Source organism: Pituophis catenifer, unplaced genomic scaffold (genome assembly GCF_029215685.1).
Source record: "Pituophis catenifer annectens isolate HBS135680 unplaced genomic scaffold, rPitCat1.0.hap2 SCAF_2, whole genome shotgun sequence".
Lineage (NCBI taxonomy): Eukaryota > Metazoa > Chordata > Lepidosauria > Squamata > Colubridae > Pituophis > Pituophis catenifer.
The window spans coordinates 173,366,292-173,381,999 of NW_027256882.1; the positions used below are offsets into that span (position 1 = coordinate 173,366,292).

General features: G+C 39.1%; 1 protein-coding gene across 1 annotated transcript; it reads right to left on the reverse strand.

The window, feature by feature from the left end:
• Positions 1 to 945: 945 nt before the first annotated feature.
• On the reverse strand, positions 946 to 15,621 carry WAS (WASP actin nucleation promoting factor). Its single transcript, XM_070935106.1, has 12 exons — positions 15,371 to 15,621; positions 12,977 to 13,117; positions 10,740 to 10,826; positions 9,960 to 10,053; positions 7,081 to 7,122; positions 6,276 to 6,326; positions 5,470 to 5,647; positions 5,158 to 5,200; positions 4,089 to 4,242; positions 2,596 to 3,017; positions 1,773 to 1,878; positions 946 to 1,418 (listed from the first exon to the last, which is right to left on the reverse strand). Exons 1-12 carry the CDS (start codon positions 15,482 to 15,484, stop codon positions 1,366 to 1,368), a joined length of 1,485 nt encoding a protein of 494 aa, XP_070791207.1. The 5' UTR covers positions 15,485 to 15,621; the 3' UTR covers positions 946 to 1,365.
• Positions 15,622 to 15,708: the final 87 nt, after the last annotated feature.

A 15,708-nucleotide genomic window follows, 5' to 3' on the forward strand; every position in this document is an offset into this window, starting at 1 on the left:
TTTTATTTTTAATCTAATAAACACATTCATATAAATGTACATTTCCTTTTCCTGAACAGTGCATGAAATAAGGTTTTCCCATCTTCTCAGTCAACAGTCCCCATTCCAAGCCTGCTGCCATTCAGAAAACAGTTTCTATAACCTCAGGTAGTACAGCAAAATTCTGTGTGTCCTAACTTGAATCCAGGGGCTGGAAAACCACAGACTAATATGACTTCGGAATGCTGGTTTAAGGAGAGAAATGACAAATCACTCCATCTTTTGGGAATAAAAGAATTTCTCAAACAAATCTATTGAAAATACTCTAATTTCCAGTACATATGTGGCATGTATGTGTGCGTATATATATGTGTGTGTGTGTATTTATGCATATATGTATATTTCAGTTTGGGGACGCGGTGGCTCAGTGACGAAGACACTGAGCTTGTCGATTGAAAGGTCGGCAGTTCAGCGGTTCAAATCCCTAGTGCGGTGTAACGGGGTGAGCTCCCATTACTTGCCCCAGCTTCTGTCAACCTAGCAGTTCGAAAGCACGTAAAAAATGCAAGTAGAAAAATAGGGACCACCTTTGGTGGGAAGGTAACAGTGTTCCGTGCGCCTGTGGCATTTAGTCATGCTGGCCACATGACCACGGAGACGTCTTCGAACAGCGCTGGCTCTTTGGCTTTGAAACGGAGATGAGCACTGCCCCTAGAGTAGGGAACGACTAGCACATATGTGCGAGAGGAACCTTTACCTTTTTATATTTCAGTTCATGCTGGTAAAATATAAATAAGCATATGTTTGTTGTAAAGAATAGAAATCAGTTCCCGATAGTGCCAATGCATTCTTTTGAAATATGTGCAAATAATTTAAATAAAGTTTCAGTATGAGTTAACTGCATACAAGGGATTTTATTTCAAAAAATAAAAACTTGCTTACATTTTTGTCATTCTCATGCTTGCATTTGGGCTTCAAAACTTTGGGGGGGAACACAATTAGGTAAGCAAAAGAAAGGTTCAGGAAAGGGTTGGCTGAAAGATGATACAACTCTTAGAAAAATAAATGCAGGAGATTATGAATGGTCAAAATTGGAGGGCTCAAAGAGATAGAATTACAACCTTACTTTCTAAAACCGTCAAAGGCATCCAGGTGCACAGGTGAGGGAGAAGAACATGCTTAGGCCTAAGTGATTTTGAAAAGGGGGATGGGAAAATAACCCCTTTGCTGCCCTCATTGAAGCAGACTGCCTCTGCCTCACTGGGATTCCAGAAGTATCTGCAGAAATGGGGAGGGAAGAATTCTGGCAGAGTCATCATCCAATTAAATGCCTCTGGAAACAGGCTGAAAGAAGGATCAAACTTGGTGTCAGGTGCAATTCTAGGCTCAGTCATCCCATTCATCGTCATCATCTTCATCGCCATTGTCTTCATCTTCATCTATGAATACAGCAGAACAGGAAAATACAGTAAAACAGGGACCCAAAGCTGATTAGCATTTCAAGAATGTCAGCATAACAGCTGCTCAGCTATATATGGATGTGCATATACAGATCTCCAACACTCATTTCAGTTGTCTTGATCCCCATGTCTTTTGATCCAACACCAGGGCAACACAGCCTGACTTGAAGTTGAACTTCTCACAAAATGGCATTGGATCTTCCTCAAAGCTTTGCTTTGTTTTTATAGTTCCAAATAATCACAAAGCTCTGAACTTTTGGAAGCTTTAGAAATTATATGTAAGTGTATGAGCCTGAAAGTAAGAAATAGCATATGGATATACACAAGACTCACCTGAAGAATGGATGACTTTGCTCCTCTTTTGCATCACATGCATAAGAGCCCCTACCAGGCCTTCAGAACTCTGATTAGAAGGTGAAGAGTCCACAACGTCGGGTGTCTAAGATGCATGAAACATACATATGTATATTTATGTATTTATGTGTTTATTTATTACTTTTAACCTGCATTTATTATTGTTTGCAAATAACTCAAGGCAGTGAACATAACTAATATTCCTTCCTCCTATTTTTCCCACAAGAACCATTCTGTGAGATGGGTTGAACTGAGAGAGAGTAATTGACCCAAGGTCTCCCAGTGCTTTAGTGATATTAAGTAGAGCTTCCTATGCTGAAGCTCTCTAGAACTCTTATTAAGAATTTGCAGTTCCTTTTGTGCTTCTTGAAAACTGAACTAGTATTAATTGATATTACATAAGTGGATATAAGTGGTAATCTCAGTATTTTTAAAGATACATGCTAAACTTGTGTCAACTGAGATTGAAAACAACAGAGAAACTACCATAATTAAATACAATTCCATATATAAATATTCCTTCTATCTAGAACACTAGGTATTAGGTGAAGAAGATTAGACCAGGTTTTCCTTTGATTTGCTAGTTTCCCTAAGATATACAACAATCAACCTTTAGATATACTTTTAATGCTGATTTTAGTTTTGGTTTAGTTTTATTGTATTTATATTATTATTTTCTATTCTGTAATTTTACCTTATTTTTAAGCTGCCTCGAGGGTCAAAATAAGTAGAAAACTGTGCCATAAATTAATATAATAATAAAAGTAATAAATAAATAACATTTAAAACAAGACCATCTCACCTTGTTGAGCTGTATTCCTTGGCGTATCTGGTCCAGCAGTGCACCACGCCCTGAAGAGATAGCAGGCGGCTGGGTCCCCAATGATCCGAGCCCTCCAGAAGGAGGAGGAGGAGGGGGACATGGTGCAGAATCCTGGAATGAAGGAGGGGGTGGGGGTGGTGGAGGGGGTGGGGGTGGGGGTGGGCCTGACGCAAATGGGGGTGGGGGAGGAGGATGTGATCCAGAACGTGAAGTGGGTGGAGGTGGTCCCCACTGGGGGCAGGGAGGTCGCCTAGAAGATTGTGGTGGGGAGGGGACATCTCCCCTATTTGACATCATAGGAGCACCTGGGAGAGGTGGTAAGGGACCACTGCGGCCTTGCCCACTAGTTGGGGGATGAGGGCTTGCACGATGTGGGGGCGGGGGTGGGGGATGACTTGGACCTGGGAAAAAAAATGAACATTCAGACTCATGATATTGGTGTGCTAAATCAGTAAGAACAACAAATGTTCTGTGTAAAGACAAAATGATTAGTTGCACCATGCCTACATTGGGTACAAACTTCATCAGATGTGTAACAGGCTTTCTTAAGGTAATTCTAGATAAATAAAAAAAATGATAAATTCCAAAAGCTAAGGAAATATAAAAAAGTACAGATTGTGACCATTCTATATACATAAGTATTTCCATACTGTTCTATGAAATCTGCATGGTTGCATTCATCTGGATGCCAATATCAATCTCAAAAGCATCTTTACCTTTAAACTACCACTCACAGCTGACTATGCTAGGTGGATCATTGGTCTGACTTCTATAAAATGAATTCAAATATAAATATAAATTTAAAATAACATGCATAAAATATATCATGTATAAAGAATTTGGTACTATTCCATATGTCGTTACTGTTTTTAACTGTGGGAGCTGCCCAGATTAAGAGATGGGTGGCTACATAAATCGAAAATAAATAAATATATTTCTCTCTAAAGTATCGCAAGATTCCTTTTTATTTTTACTATAGAGATTAATATTGATATTGATATTGTTTCCTGATTGCTTATTTGTACGCTATGACTATCTTTAAGTGTTGTACCTTATGATTCTTGATAGCGTATCTTTTCTTTTATGTATTTATTTATTAGTTCAATTTATATGCCACCTTTCTCCGGAGACTCAGGGTGGCTATACACTGAGAGGATATGCACCAAGGCAAATTCCTTGTGTGTCCAATCACACTTGGCCAATAAAAAAATTCTATTCTATTCTATTCTATTCTATTCTATTCTATTCTATTCTATTCTATTCTATTCTATTCTATTCTATATAATTACTCCTCCTTAAATCAATCAATGCATCCAAACCCAGACCAGTTACTCAGATATGCACATCTTTCAGCAGATGGCGTAACAGTAATATATACCAGGGTATGGAACCACTGATTGGTTCAAATCAAATTAAAGGGATCAAAGTCACCTGGGAGTCAGATAGATTTTTTTTCTCCTCCAGCAACTCACCTTGTCGTCTCAGTTCTTCCTTGACAGCTTCCAACCCTCCTTGACCTTCAATGAATTCATAGATAATCTTTGAAGTTTTAGCATCAGTCAACTGAGCATCACTGATTCCCGCCTTAGAGAAGAATGTCTTCAAATCAGGGTCCAAGTTGTTCAACTGAAATAAAAATATGTCAACATGTATTCGTGGGGCTGATAATTTAATAACAACCTTTTTAAGCTAGTAAAAATGATCCAGGACAGGCATATATATCATGACGGTATTGTGTATGGAATTACATTGCAAGAAGGGATAAGGCAATCCCAATCCAAATTGGAGCCCCAATTATTACCTCAAACCGTTGTAACCAAATGGTTCTAAAGCCTGAGCCATACATACATACATACATACATACATACATACATACATACATACATACATATTTTGCAACAGTGCCTCCCCCTGCATCACCACTCCCAATATACACACACAAACTGCCATGCAGAGTTCCTGGCAGTTGGTTTTTTTGTTGGAGGGGTGGGTGCAGGTGAAAGATAACTCCTGCAAGGAAAATAATAAATGACTCATAGAAGGGAAAAGGCAGCATGGAAGGTAGTTGAGGGAAGAGGAATGAATTATTTCCTTTATTTCTTCCCTTGTTCCAGCTTTTGTTCCAGCATCCAAATGAGGCCAAAGAAATAAAGAGCACCAGCTGTACTAAAGATTACTTCATAGACCTAAACAGAGCGAGGGAAATTCCTTAGTATTAAAGAAACCTCTGGTTCACACTTGCCCTATTGAACTGAGTATTTAGGAGAGCAGTTCCTCCTATTAAGTTGTAAACCAGTTTTACTTTGTCTTCTTTTTCACATCAATCTATCATGGTTGCACAGCAATTGGATGCAATGAAACCTTCAAACTGAATGTACACGCAAAAACTAAGAGAGAGTGCTTCATGACTGCCACTGCATGGGGTAAATGGGCAACTCACGCATAAAACAATTGGGCTGCAATAACTCAAAAGTTTAATTTCACACCCAAGAGATCTCACAGAACTATATCTTTTCTAATTGAACTGCCAAGGCTACGTACATCAAACCCGCTGCTGGGATCCCATCCGATGTGCTGGATGTGCCTGAAAAGGAATCACAGAAGACATCCAGTTAGGTGAAGGCCATCACTCTTGCTCCTCACAGAGTTGGATTTGACCGATGTCATGGCCAGTGAAATGATTGGCAGAAAAGATACACTTAGTTGGCCATTTAAATTTGGAGACAGAAAGAAGTGCAGAATTTTTAGGTGCTCCATACTCAGTGAATACGGGCAGCTGCCTTTTTGTCAGTCTGGAGACCCACCAAAGGGACTGAGAACTAAGAAATCTAGAACAGCTCCAGAAGGACTCACTTAAATCCACAAGGAGCACCAATGTCAGCCTTAGAAATCTTCTTTTTCCCCTTCTTCTTATCTACTGCAGTTGGGATTGGGAGACCACGATAGCGGGAAAAAGTGATGTCAGGATTCTGTATATCAACGGTTGCCAGAGACAGTGGAGTGGAAGGGGAATTTGGCTGTGAGCAAGGTCCTTTGGGAAACACAAGATAAGGATGAGATAATGATCAGTTTCCTTGCAACTACCATCACAACACCTGACAACTCACTACAATCTTCCTCCCTCCCTTCCTCCCTCCCTTCCTTCCTCCCTTCCTTCCTCAACCTGACTATGTTATTGGTTGTGGAATTTTAGCAAATCTAGGAGCTCTTATGGAGAAACAGTTTTAAGGAAAAATGGAATCGCACACATGTTTGTAACCAATAGCATTCAGAGCATGCTGAACCCTCAGCCCCTTCGCTCATCGCCATTCTTTCTAAGGGCGCTGAAACTCCAATAATATCTGGAGATTCTTGTATTGCCTATGCCTATTGTATCTCTTCGGATATTTTCAAAGAGCTAAAAAGCTCTTTTACTAGAAATATTTTAATTGACTGTTTGTCTTATTGTATATATTTGAGTTTATTTTCACATTCTATATTGATTTCTCCTGGCCTGTTATCTTCCAGGTATCCTAAATTCAACTCCCATAGTCCCAAATACATTTTAAGACGATAAAGAAAATTGTTTCACGTTTTTATGCTCTATTGATACAAACTCTATGACAAAAAGTATATGTGTCCTTAGAAGTCTGCAACCAAACTTTTACCAGAATGCTTACCATTCATATCAACTCCAGAAAGTGGGGACCGTGAGAAAGTTGCTTTTCTATCTAATAAAAGCAAAAAAGACTGATGGTCAGTAAATAGTTCAGTGTCAACTCTTTCTGGCCAATTATTTGCATTGACATAGTCTTTTCTAAAACTGGACTGGCTAAGAGCTTCTCATAACCAGCACTGCTGTCTATATGCTCTAATTCAATCTTTCTAGGATCCCACTGTAATTACAGCAATGATTTTCCATTCTCTCTGCCAATGAGAACAAACCACAGTAAGTATAATTTACAGCTAAATTGTTATTATCAGAAATTCTGTCCACCCTTCCTACTGATGTTAAGGACTACTCTACTCCCAGCATTTCTACCGTGTTTTCCCGAAAATAAGACCTCCCTGGATAATAAGCCCAACCAGGCTTTTGAGTGCATGCGCTAAATAAGCCCCCCCTCTGAAAATAAGCCTTCCCCTGACCTAGTGAAGGGGTGGGCGTTCAAGAAGTTTGAAATTAATTGATTGAACTCGCTAGAAGTGTTTTTTTACAGTACAACTTGTTTCCCTGCACACAATGGCGAGAAACGCGATGGAGCTGGAAATCAGATAAGACGGCAAATGGAGCCCCGTCTTGCTCCACGCACCCCAAAGTAATAAGACCTCCCTGAAAATAAGGCCAAGCGCTTATTTCAGGGTTCAAAAAAATATAAGACAGGGTCTTATTTTGGGGGAAACACAGTAGCTGATACACATCAGGAAGGAGCTTGTTGTAAAAAGCAAATAATGAACAGATTGTGAGAAAATACAAGGGATACATACCACCATTCACTGGAGGAGGTGGCGGTGGCAATTGTCTGTTATCTGTAAAACAGAAAAAAAATATAGAACATTAATAGTAAAATGTTTCATGCTCTTTCTCTCAAGTGTGTAGATGATTTGGCAAGATACAGTATGGGGTTTGTTCTATTTAGTTTGAGCACAGTTGAGTTTCCTTGAAAAAAAGAGAGGAGAATTTTGTCACAAGTCATTATCAAGGTCCTTGCTGCAAACCTGCCTAAGAGTCTGAACATTACATAGTAATTCTGAGACAATATAAATATATTTTATATTGAGCTGCGATGGCGCAGTGGTTAAAAGGCTACTTCTGCTGACTGCCAGCTGACTGCAATTTGGCAATTCAAGTCTCACCAGCTCAAGGTTGACTCAGCCTTCCATCCTTCTGAGCTGGGTAAAATGAGGACCCAGATTGTTGGGGGCAATAGGCTGACTCTGTAAACCGCTTAGAGAGGGCTGTAAAGCACTATGAAGGGCTATATAAGTCTAAGTGCTATTGCTAGTGCTATTTTCAATTATATCTGCCTAGTCCTGGAAAGTCGGAAACATCTTTAGACTGAGGGAGACCTTCACACCATCTAGCACAGTCAAAAGTTCCCAACAGCATCATCTTATTAATAAGGGGCTCAATTCATTTGTTTGTCCAGGTTGGAAGCCAGGCTCTACCCCCCTCATCCCACCTCCTAAATAAGGTATCAGTGAAAGAGGACAATGATCTTAAATTTGCCAAAAGTATCAACAATGGAGGCAGGTGAGAAGTTTTTTCTTCTTAATCTGAATGATTTGGATGATCTGAAGCAGTGGTGAAATACAAATTTTTTTACTACCGGTTCTGTGGGTGTGGCTTTGTGGGCATGGCTTAGTGGGCATGGCAGGGGAAGGATACTGCAAAATCTCCATTCCCACCCCACTCTGGGGCCAGCCAGAGGTGGTATTTGCCAGTTCTCCAAACTACTCAAAATTTCCGCTACTGGTTCTCCGAACTACTCAAAATTTCCACTACCGGTTCTCCAGAACCTGTCAGAACCTGCTGGATTTCACCCCTGATCTGAAGGTTAAGAAGAAATCATTTTAGGATTAAATATTGTTTATAAATAAACAAGACAGACACAGACTTCAGAGGATAATTAGAACTGCAGAAAAAACAATTGCTACCAACCTGCCTTCCATTGAGAACCTGTATACTGCACGAGCCAAAAAGAGGGCTGTGAAAATATTTATAGAACCCTCACATCCTGGACATAAACTGTTTCAACTGCTATCCTCAAAACGCCGCTATAGAGCATTGCACACCAGAACCACTAGACACAAGAACAGTTTTTTCCCAAACGCCATCACTGCTAAACAAATAATTCCCTCAACAATGTCAAACTATTCACTAAGTCTGCACTACTATTAATCTTCTCATCGTTCCTATCACCCATCTCCTCCCACTTATGACTGTATGACTGTAACTTGTTGCTTGTATTCTTACGATTTATATTGATTGTTTCCTAGTACGATTTGACTGCTTATTTGTACCAGTGGTGGTATCCAGCCGGTTCTGTCCGGATCACGCAAACCAGTAGCGGCGACTGCGGGAGGCTCCGCCCACCCACCCGAATGTAATGCATGACTACTGCGCATGCACAGAAGGCTGTGTGCATGTGCATAGGTGGCACATTGACTCACATTTGTGAACCGGTAGGGAAGGTAAATTAATCCCACCTCTGATTTGTACCCTATGACTATCATTAAGTGATACCTTATGATTCTTGACGAATGTATCTTTTCTTTTTATGTACACTGAGAGCATATGAACCAAAGACAAATTCCTTGTGTGTCCAATCACACTTGGCCAATAAAGAATTCTATTCTATTCTATTCTATTCTATTCTATTCTATTCTATTCTATTCTATTCTATTCTATTCTATTCTATTCTATTCTATTCTATTTGATTCGATTCTATATATGTTATAAATCCTAACATTAGGAAACAACCATGTGGGGTAAAGAGTCCAAATGTATATTTTTCTGGAAGCAAAATAAGTATATTTCTGTACAAATATTAGCCTAAATTTCAGACTAATTCTGCAGAAATCAGTTTGTGGCTATGAATATCCCGCATTTCAGGGGTGAAATCCAGCAGGTTCTGACAGGTTCTGGAGAACTGGTAGAGGAAACTTTGAGTAGTTCAGAGAACCAGCAAATACCACCTCTGGCTGGTCCCAGAGTGGGGTGGGAATGGAGTTTTTGCAGTATCCTTCCCCTGGAGTGGGGTGGGAATGGAGATTTTGCAGTATCCTTCCCTTGCCACGTCCACCAAGCCACACTACGCCCATTAAGCCACACCCACAGAACCAGTAGTAAAAAAAATTGGATTTCACTACTGCCGCATTGCATTTGCATTCCCAATAAAGGGAAGCATTTTCTTTATTTTTTTTTATTTTTTTATTTTTTTTAATTTGATTTATATGCCGCCCTTCTCCGGAGACTCAGGGCGGCTTACAATGCGTTAAGCAATAGCCTTCATTCTTTTGTATATTTTATACAAAGTCAGCTTATTGTAATTTCTTTCCACTTTCTCTTTTTAACAATGCATTTGGAATGCTCCAAGACCAAAAGCAGCTAGGCTTTCATTTTTTTAATGGAATAGTATCTAATGATCAATTTCCTTTCTCTGAATTCTAGGCTGTGAAAAGACCCATAACCAAAGTAATATTTTTCCGGAAACACAACTCCTTACTTGCATTAATTTCTAAGGTATAACTGGGTCTCTCACCAAAGTAATCTTTTGAAGGGGACAAATATTTCCTGAAGAAATGGGATTCAGACAAAAAGCATCCCCTGGAGCTACATCTCCTGGTAGGGACCTCCTACCTACCCCTCTGGCTCCTCTTCTTGATCTTCTCTTCCACCATTTGTTGAAAAGATTGTGCCTCTTGCTGATCAGCAAAGTTTAGTCCCACACTGCACTCCTGCAAGAATATGCAGCACAACATCTATGTGATAAGGCATTACACTGAATCACAATTCTGCAAATCCTCATTGAGACATTTCTAGATAGGGATTTAGATATACGTTTTTAAAACAAATATGGGGAAACAATTCTGTTTAAAGCAAGCATTAAAAAGATTTAATTTTAAAACAGCTGTATAGATCTATCTTCTTTTTGTTAAGAAACTAGCCTTTCAATATTGGGAAAGACAAATGCATGGCCCCGATTATTCAGTCGATTGAAGACCTGATGTTATGAGTGGGTTGCTTATAAATTAAAATTATGTATGGATGATTACAATGAAATGTGGTCATCTTTTATTGAAACTCTTAGCTAATATATCATTTAGATATGAAACTACACACCCACACAAACATTCTTCCTGGAAGAAGATAAAACCTTTATGTTTAATTATTGTTGCTGTTGTTCATTGTTTTCTTTTTGTCTTTTTGTCTTTGTTCTGTTTTAACCGATCTATAAAGTTTTAACAAAATACTCTACTCAGATATTATCTTTTTAAAGTATTGCCTTTGGGACTGCAAAAGAAGACTTTGTTTTCTAAAAGCATGAATTCTTCTATTCTAGATTTTTCTCTTCCACAGAGTCATATGTCAGTCTGACCACATATGTCCATAGTAATTCACCCACCCATATTCAAGTACTCACATCTCCTAAAAAGGTGTGGAAAAAGGTGGTGGGAGCAACATAGACCATCTGGTTGTACAACTCTTGCTCCCAGATCATCTTCTGCTGCTGCATCAAAACAAAAAATAGGCAAAGATGCTTATTAATTCACAAACTGCTTTTTCCTACTTAAGACCATGTCAGAAAGATGAAGTATCCTTCAAGTCGATCTAAACTCCAGTTCACAACCAACATGAACTCAACCCTAATTTTTTTAGCAATAATATGGAAATGATTTGTCATGTCTTTTCACTTGGATTCCCCCCCCCATCCCACTTAGACTACAGTTCTGGAATTCCCTGGTGATTTCCCATTTAAGTATAATTAGTACTGAGTACAAATATTTTAAATCTGGATGTATTTGTGTGAGACGTTAGTGAATGCAGGCATAATTTGCAACCAACAATGATGGTTCTCTGTTGCCCTACTATTGAATGTAAAATAAGACACAAGGAGGGTAATTCCATTTGGTCTTCAGATGTTTAGAGGACAAAAAATGATTAGATAAGGAGAACTCAGTTTCCTTGTCTCCCAATTTTGTGGCCTGTATCTGGAAGAATGTTTCTTGCAATCCACCTCTGATGCTATTGATGCTATTGGGAATGGTGCTAGATGCTTTCAGTTTCAACACTATTAATTTGTACATCAAAATATGTGTATATCCTTACACAAATACATATTTTGATGTACAAATTAATACACATATCTGAGATATGGTGAGTAAGTCAGATGCATGGCTCTGGTGGGTATTACTCCAAAGGATGCTATCCCAAAGAGATGTTCATAAATAACATTTAAATTTTCTTTGTAATTCATGAGGTTTCAGCATTCTCAGGCAAGATCTTGAGCTCTGCAAGATTTCAGTGATCTGATCTTACTGAATTTCAGGAGATTTGATAATATGGGGAGTGGGTACTGTATGTGTTTACACCAGACACAGATCTAGATCAAGGTGTATGTGAAAGGATGTTCCATTCAAATCTCTTAAAAGAATGAGTCAAAGGAACTGGGAGCAGTTGTTTTGTCTTTTCCCAATAGACAATAATGGTCCAGAAAGAATGGTAGACAGCAGGCACATAAATTAGATTATCTAGTCCTTCCCCACTATGGAGAGATGTATTGTGTTGTGTTGTGTCGCGTTGTGTTGCGTTGCGTTGCGTTGCGTTGCGTTGCATTGCATTAATTATTTCTAACTGCACACCTATATACATTCATTAACACATAAAATTAGTTATTCAGCGAAGTGTTCTCCTTTAATTGGGTAGTCCCAGAATAATTTGTCAACTGGCAAGATGAATGAAATGCACCAGCCAAGTATGATGGCTTGTCAAGAAGTTGTTTTTGCTTCCTGCTCAGATTGGCAGAGGAAAATGCATTCTGTTGCCTGACTTAGAAACATCAGATTGTTTCACTTGCTTTCTAATAATCCCTACTGGATATTACTTAATTCAGTGTAAATCTGAGAACTAGCAGAAAATAGCAAGAAAACAATGCAAATTAAAGCATGACTTTTGGTTTTTTCCTGTCTGAACAAGAATATGCTGGTTGAGAATTCTAGTAATAAAACATCTGGAGAATAGATATCGGGGAACATCATTCCAATGAATGAACAATAGGTATGTATCTTTGGTCAGAGTGTGGTGCAGGGAAATATAGAGCGAGTCCAGAGGTATTTCATGAGAAGAGTACTCCACTCCTCTGCCCGCAATAAAATACCTTACACTACCAGGCTTGAAATTTTGGGCTTGGACAACCTAGAACTATGCCACCTATGGTCCGACCTAAACGCAGTACACAAAATTATCCGCTACAATGTACTACCTGTACTCCTTCAACTTCAACTGCAATAATACATGAGCACATAATAGATACAAACTCAAGGTAAACCACTCCAAACTCGATTGCAGAAAATACGACTTCAGCAACAGAGTGGTCAATGCCTGGAATGCACTACCTGACTCTGTTGTTACATACCCAAACCCCCATAACTTTAACCTTAGACTGTCTACTGTTGACCTCACCCCTTTCCTAAGAGGTCTGTAAGGGGCGCGCATAAGCGCACCAGCATGCCTACCCTCCATGTCCTACTGTCTGAATTTATTCGTACATATTTACTATGTTCATATTTATCTTTATACTTATACCTGTTATCATGTACACGTTAGACAAAATAAATAAATGAAAATGAAAATATCACAATGGAGTATAAAAGTTGATACCTTAAGATCAAACAAGCGGATGAAGTAAGAACGTTTAGGGACATCCTTTACGAAACACAACACTCCAGAACTCTGCTTGGACCAGTTTCTGCTGCTCTGAGGCAAAGCCAGAAAGAGTTGGACCACCGTTGTGACCATGGTCTATCAGAAGAGGGAAAGTTACAAATTAACCATCCGATTGGATAAAAAACGACACGTACCTGGGGATTTGGTCTTTTCAAACAGATATAATTGTCAAGGAAATGTTAATGGGAGAAGATTATTCAGTCACAAATATGATGAATTTCACATAACAGAAGCTCTACAATGTACAGCAACATATATTATAAGGGAATAACGCACGAGGAAGTTTAAGTAAAGTTCAGAAAATACTTGCTCTTTACCAGTATTTCTTAACAACTTTAAGATATGTTGATTTCAACTTCCAGAATTCCATAGCCAGCATGCTGATGGAGGAATGCTGGGCATTGAAATTGACGCATCTTAAACTTATCAAGGATGAGAAAAATTGTTCTACGTTGATGGCAAGATAAGAAACACTGGTTGATTTCGATATACAATCCAATACATCACACATTAAGTCTTTTTTGCTTACAGCAGGATACAAATTGATTGATTGATTGATTGATTGATTGATTGATTGATTGAATGAATGAATGAATGGGGATGTTAAGAATAGTTTCTGGAAGTGAGTGGAATCATCCAAAACAGTGGTGGGTTGCCCCCAGTTCTGGCAAGAATCGGTAATAAAACTGGCGGGAGGCCCCGCCCACCACCCCGGATGTCATCATCAGCGATCTGCTGATGCAAACCAGTAGTAAAGATAAGTAGAACCCACCCCTGATCCAAAATATTGTTTTAGAGAAATGCTTCTTTCTTCCACTGCCCAATCCCCATTCATTCCATTTTGCAATGTTTGGAGAGACCCTCATTCTCCAAAAGAGCATGTATGAGCATTAAGAAGCAAGCTTATCTACCTGGAAATAAGCCAGGCTGAACTAAATGAGGTATCTTTTGGAGCACTTTAGGCAAAAAGTAACTCTACACGTTCTCTTAGGATCCAAGTTATATTTATGTTTTTGATAGTTTGGAATCAAACAATATTTCAGAATATTTTGGAAGCTAAAAGAAACAATGCTTTGAATCAGAAAGTAGGCTAATGGAATGCTTTCATTTTGATTTAAAATGTGAGCTGAACTGTTCTTATTCCTGGCTATGGTTCTTAATCCTGGTTATCTGTGGGTGTGGATGTGAGAGAGAGAGAGAGAAAGGGAGGGAGAGAGAGAGGTGTGTGTTTGTGTATGTAATGCTATTTATTTATTCCTTAATATTATTTAATATTTTGACACCCAGTTCGGATACTTCAAATTATAAAGCTGACAGAATGGCCAATTGAGAATTCTCAATATACCCAAGAACTACCATTCCCAAAATACACTGCGAGGACATTTCAACAATTAAACTGATTTTGTCATGCAGTCATGGGGCCTGATGTGTAAATAATTCACCATAAAGAAAATATTATTTGACAAGTTTGTCAAGGACCAAGGCTATTTCCTCTTCTGTTGTCTGGCCCATTGTTTTGAACTAGTCTTTTTTTTTTTTTTTTTTTTTTTAGCAAGACACAGGGACGGGCAGGGGTGATATGACTTCCACCCACCCACCCCCACCTGAGGACTGGCAGTGTGTCATTAGCTGGCCAAAGCTTTTTGCTAGGCCTTTTGAGGAAGTGGTTTTCTCTCCCCACTTCCTGCCTTGAGGCGGCATGTGCCTCTTCACACACCAAGCTGTTGTTTTCAGCATTTAAAAAAAAAAAAAAAAACTCCACTTGTTTCTGCATGGAAGTTGGGGGAGATTTAAAAAAACAAAGAGAAAATTTCCCAAAGGTTCCACAATCTGTATCAAAAGTGTTGTCAGCTAATTTGATTGAGGCCATTGTTATTTCTACTGATTGAAAGACCATAATGTAAATATTCAGATTGATTAACACACTGAAATATGCAATGAGCAGGAATTGACTTTTAGGAGACGTGCTTACCGGAATTCTATAAAGGCCACGGGGGCTGTAAGGAAAATCCCTGTATACATTAAGCCAACCCAATCCGATCTACATCAACTTCAAATTATTAATGATCCTGCTAATGCTGCTAATTTTCTAGCACGTTCTCATTTATCCATTGAGCAACTTTCTAGGAGGAAGATAATGCTGAAAACCAGACACTGGTTCACCTATAGGGTCTCTAACGTCCAAGTTATTTTCATTCTAATTCATCAATGAAATTCCAGCATATAATCACTCATTTTCCCAGATGCAAGCTCCTCCCTCTGTCCCATTCACGGAATAGTCTACATTCTTCCATGATCTTTCCTCCCTTGAATAATAACAAGAATTACCGTGCATTTCCTGCCCAAAAGTTCAAATACTTGTTGGTTTTCAAGATCCTCAAGGAGGCAGGAAGGTACATTTTCCTGTGCCGGTCGGCCTTCAGGCTTGGTTCTTCGGCTCATCTCAGCCTTGTCAGGTTGTAGAGGCTCTCACAAAGTGAACTTCCGTGTTGTAAAGGCTTCTTTGAACAGGAAGCTAACAAACCACCAGAATCACCCAGAGATAGATGGCTTCTCTATCTTGTTTCAAAGGCCCGGCAACCCTGGAGGCTGAGAGAAACTGACGTACAAAGAGAAGCCAGAGCAGATTAGGTGGGTGAAGGATTCGGAAAATGCCCATCTCTCTA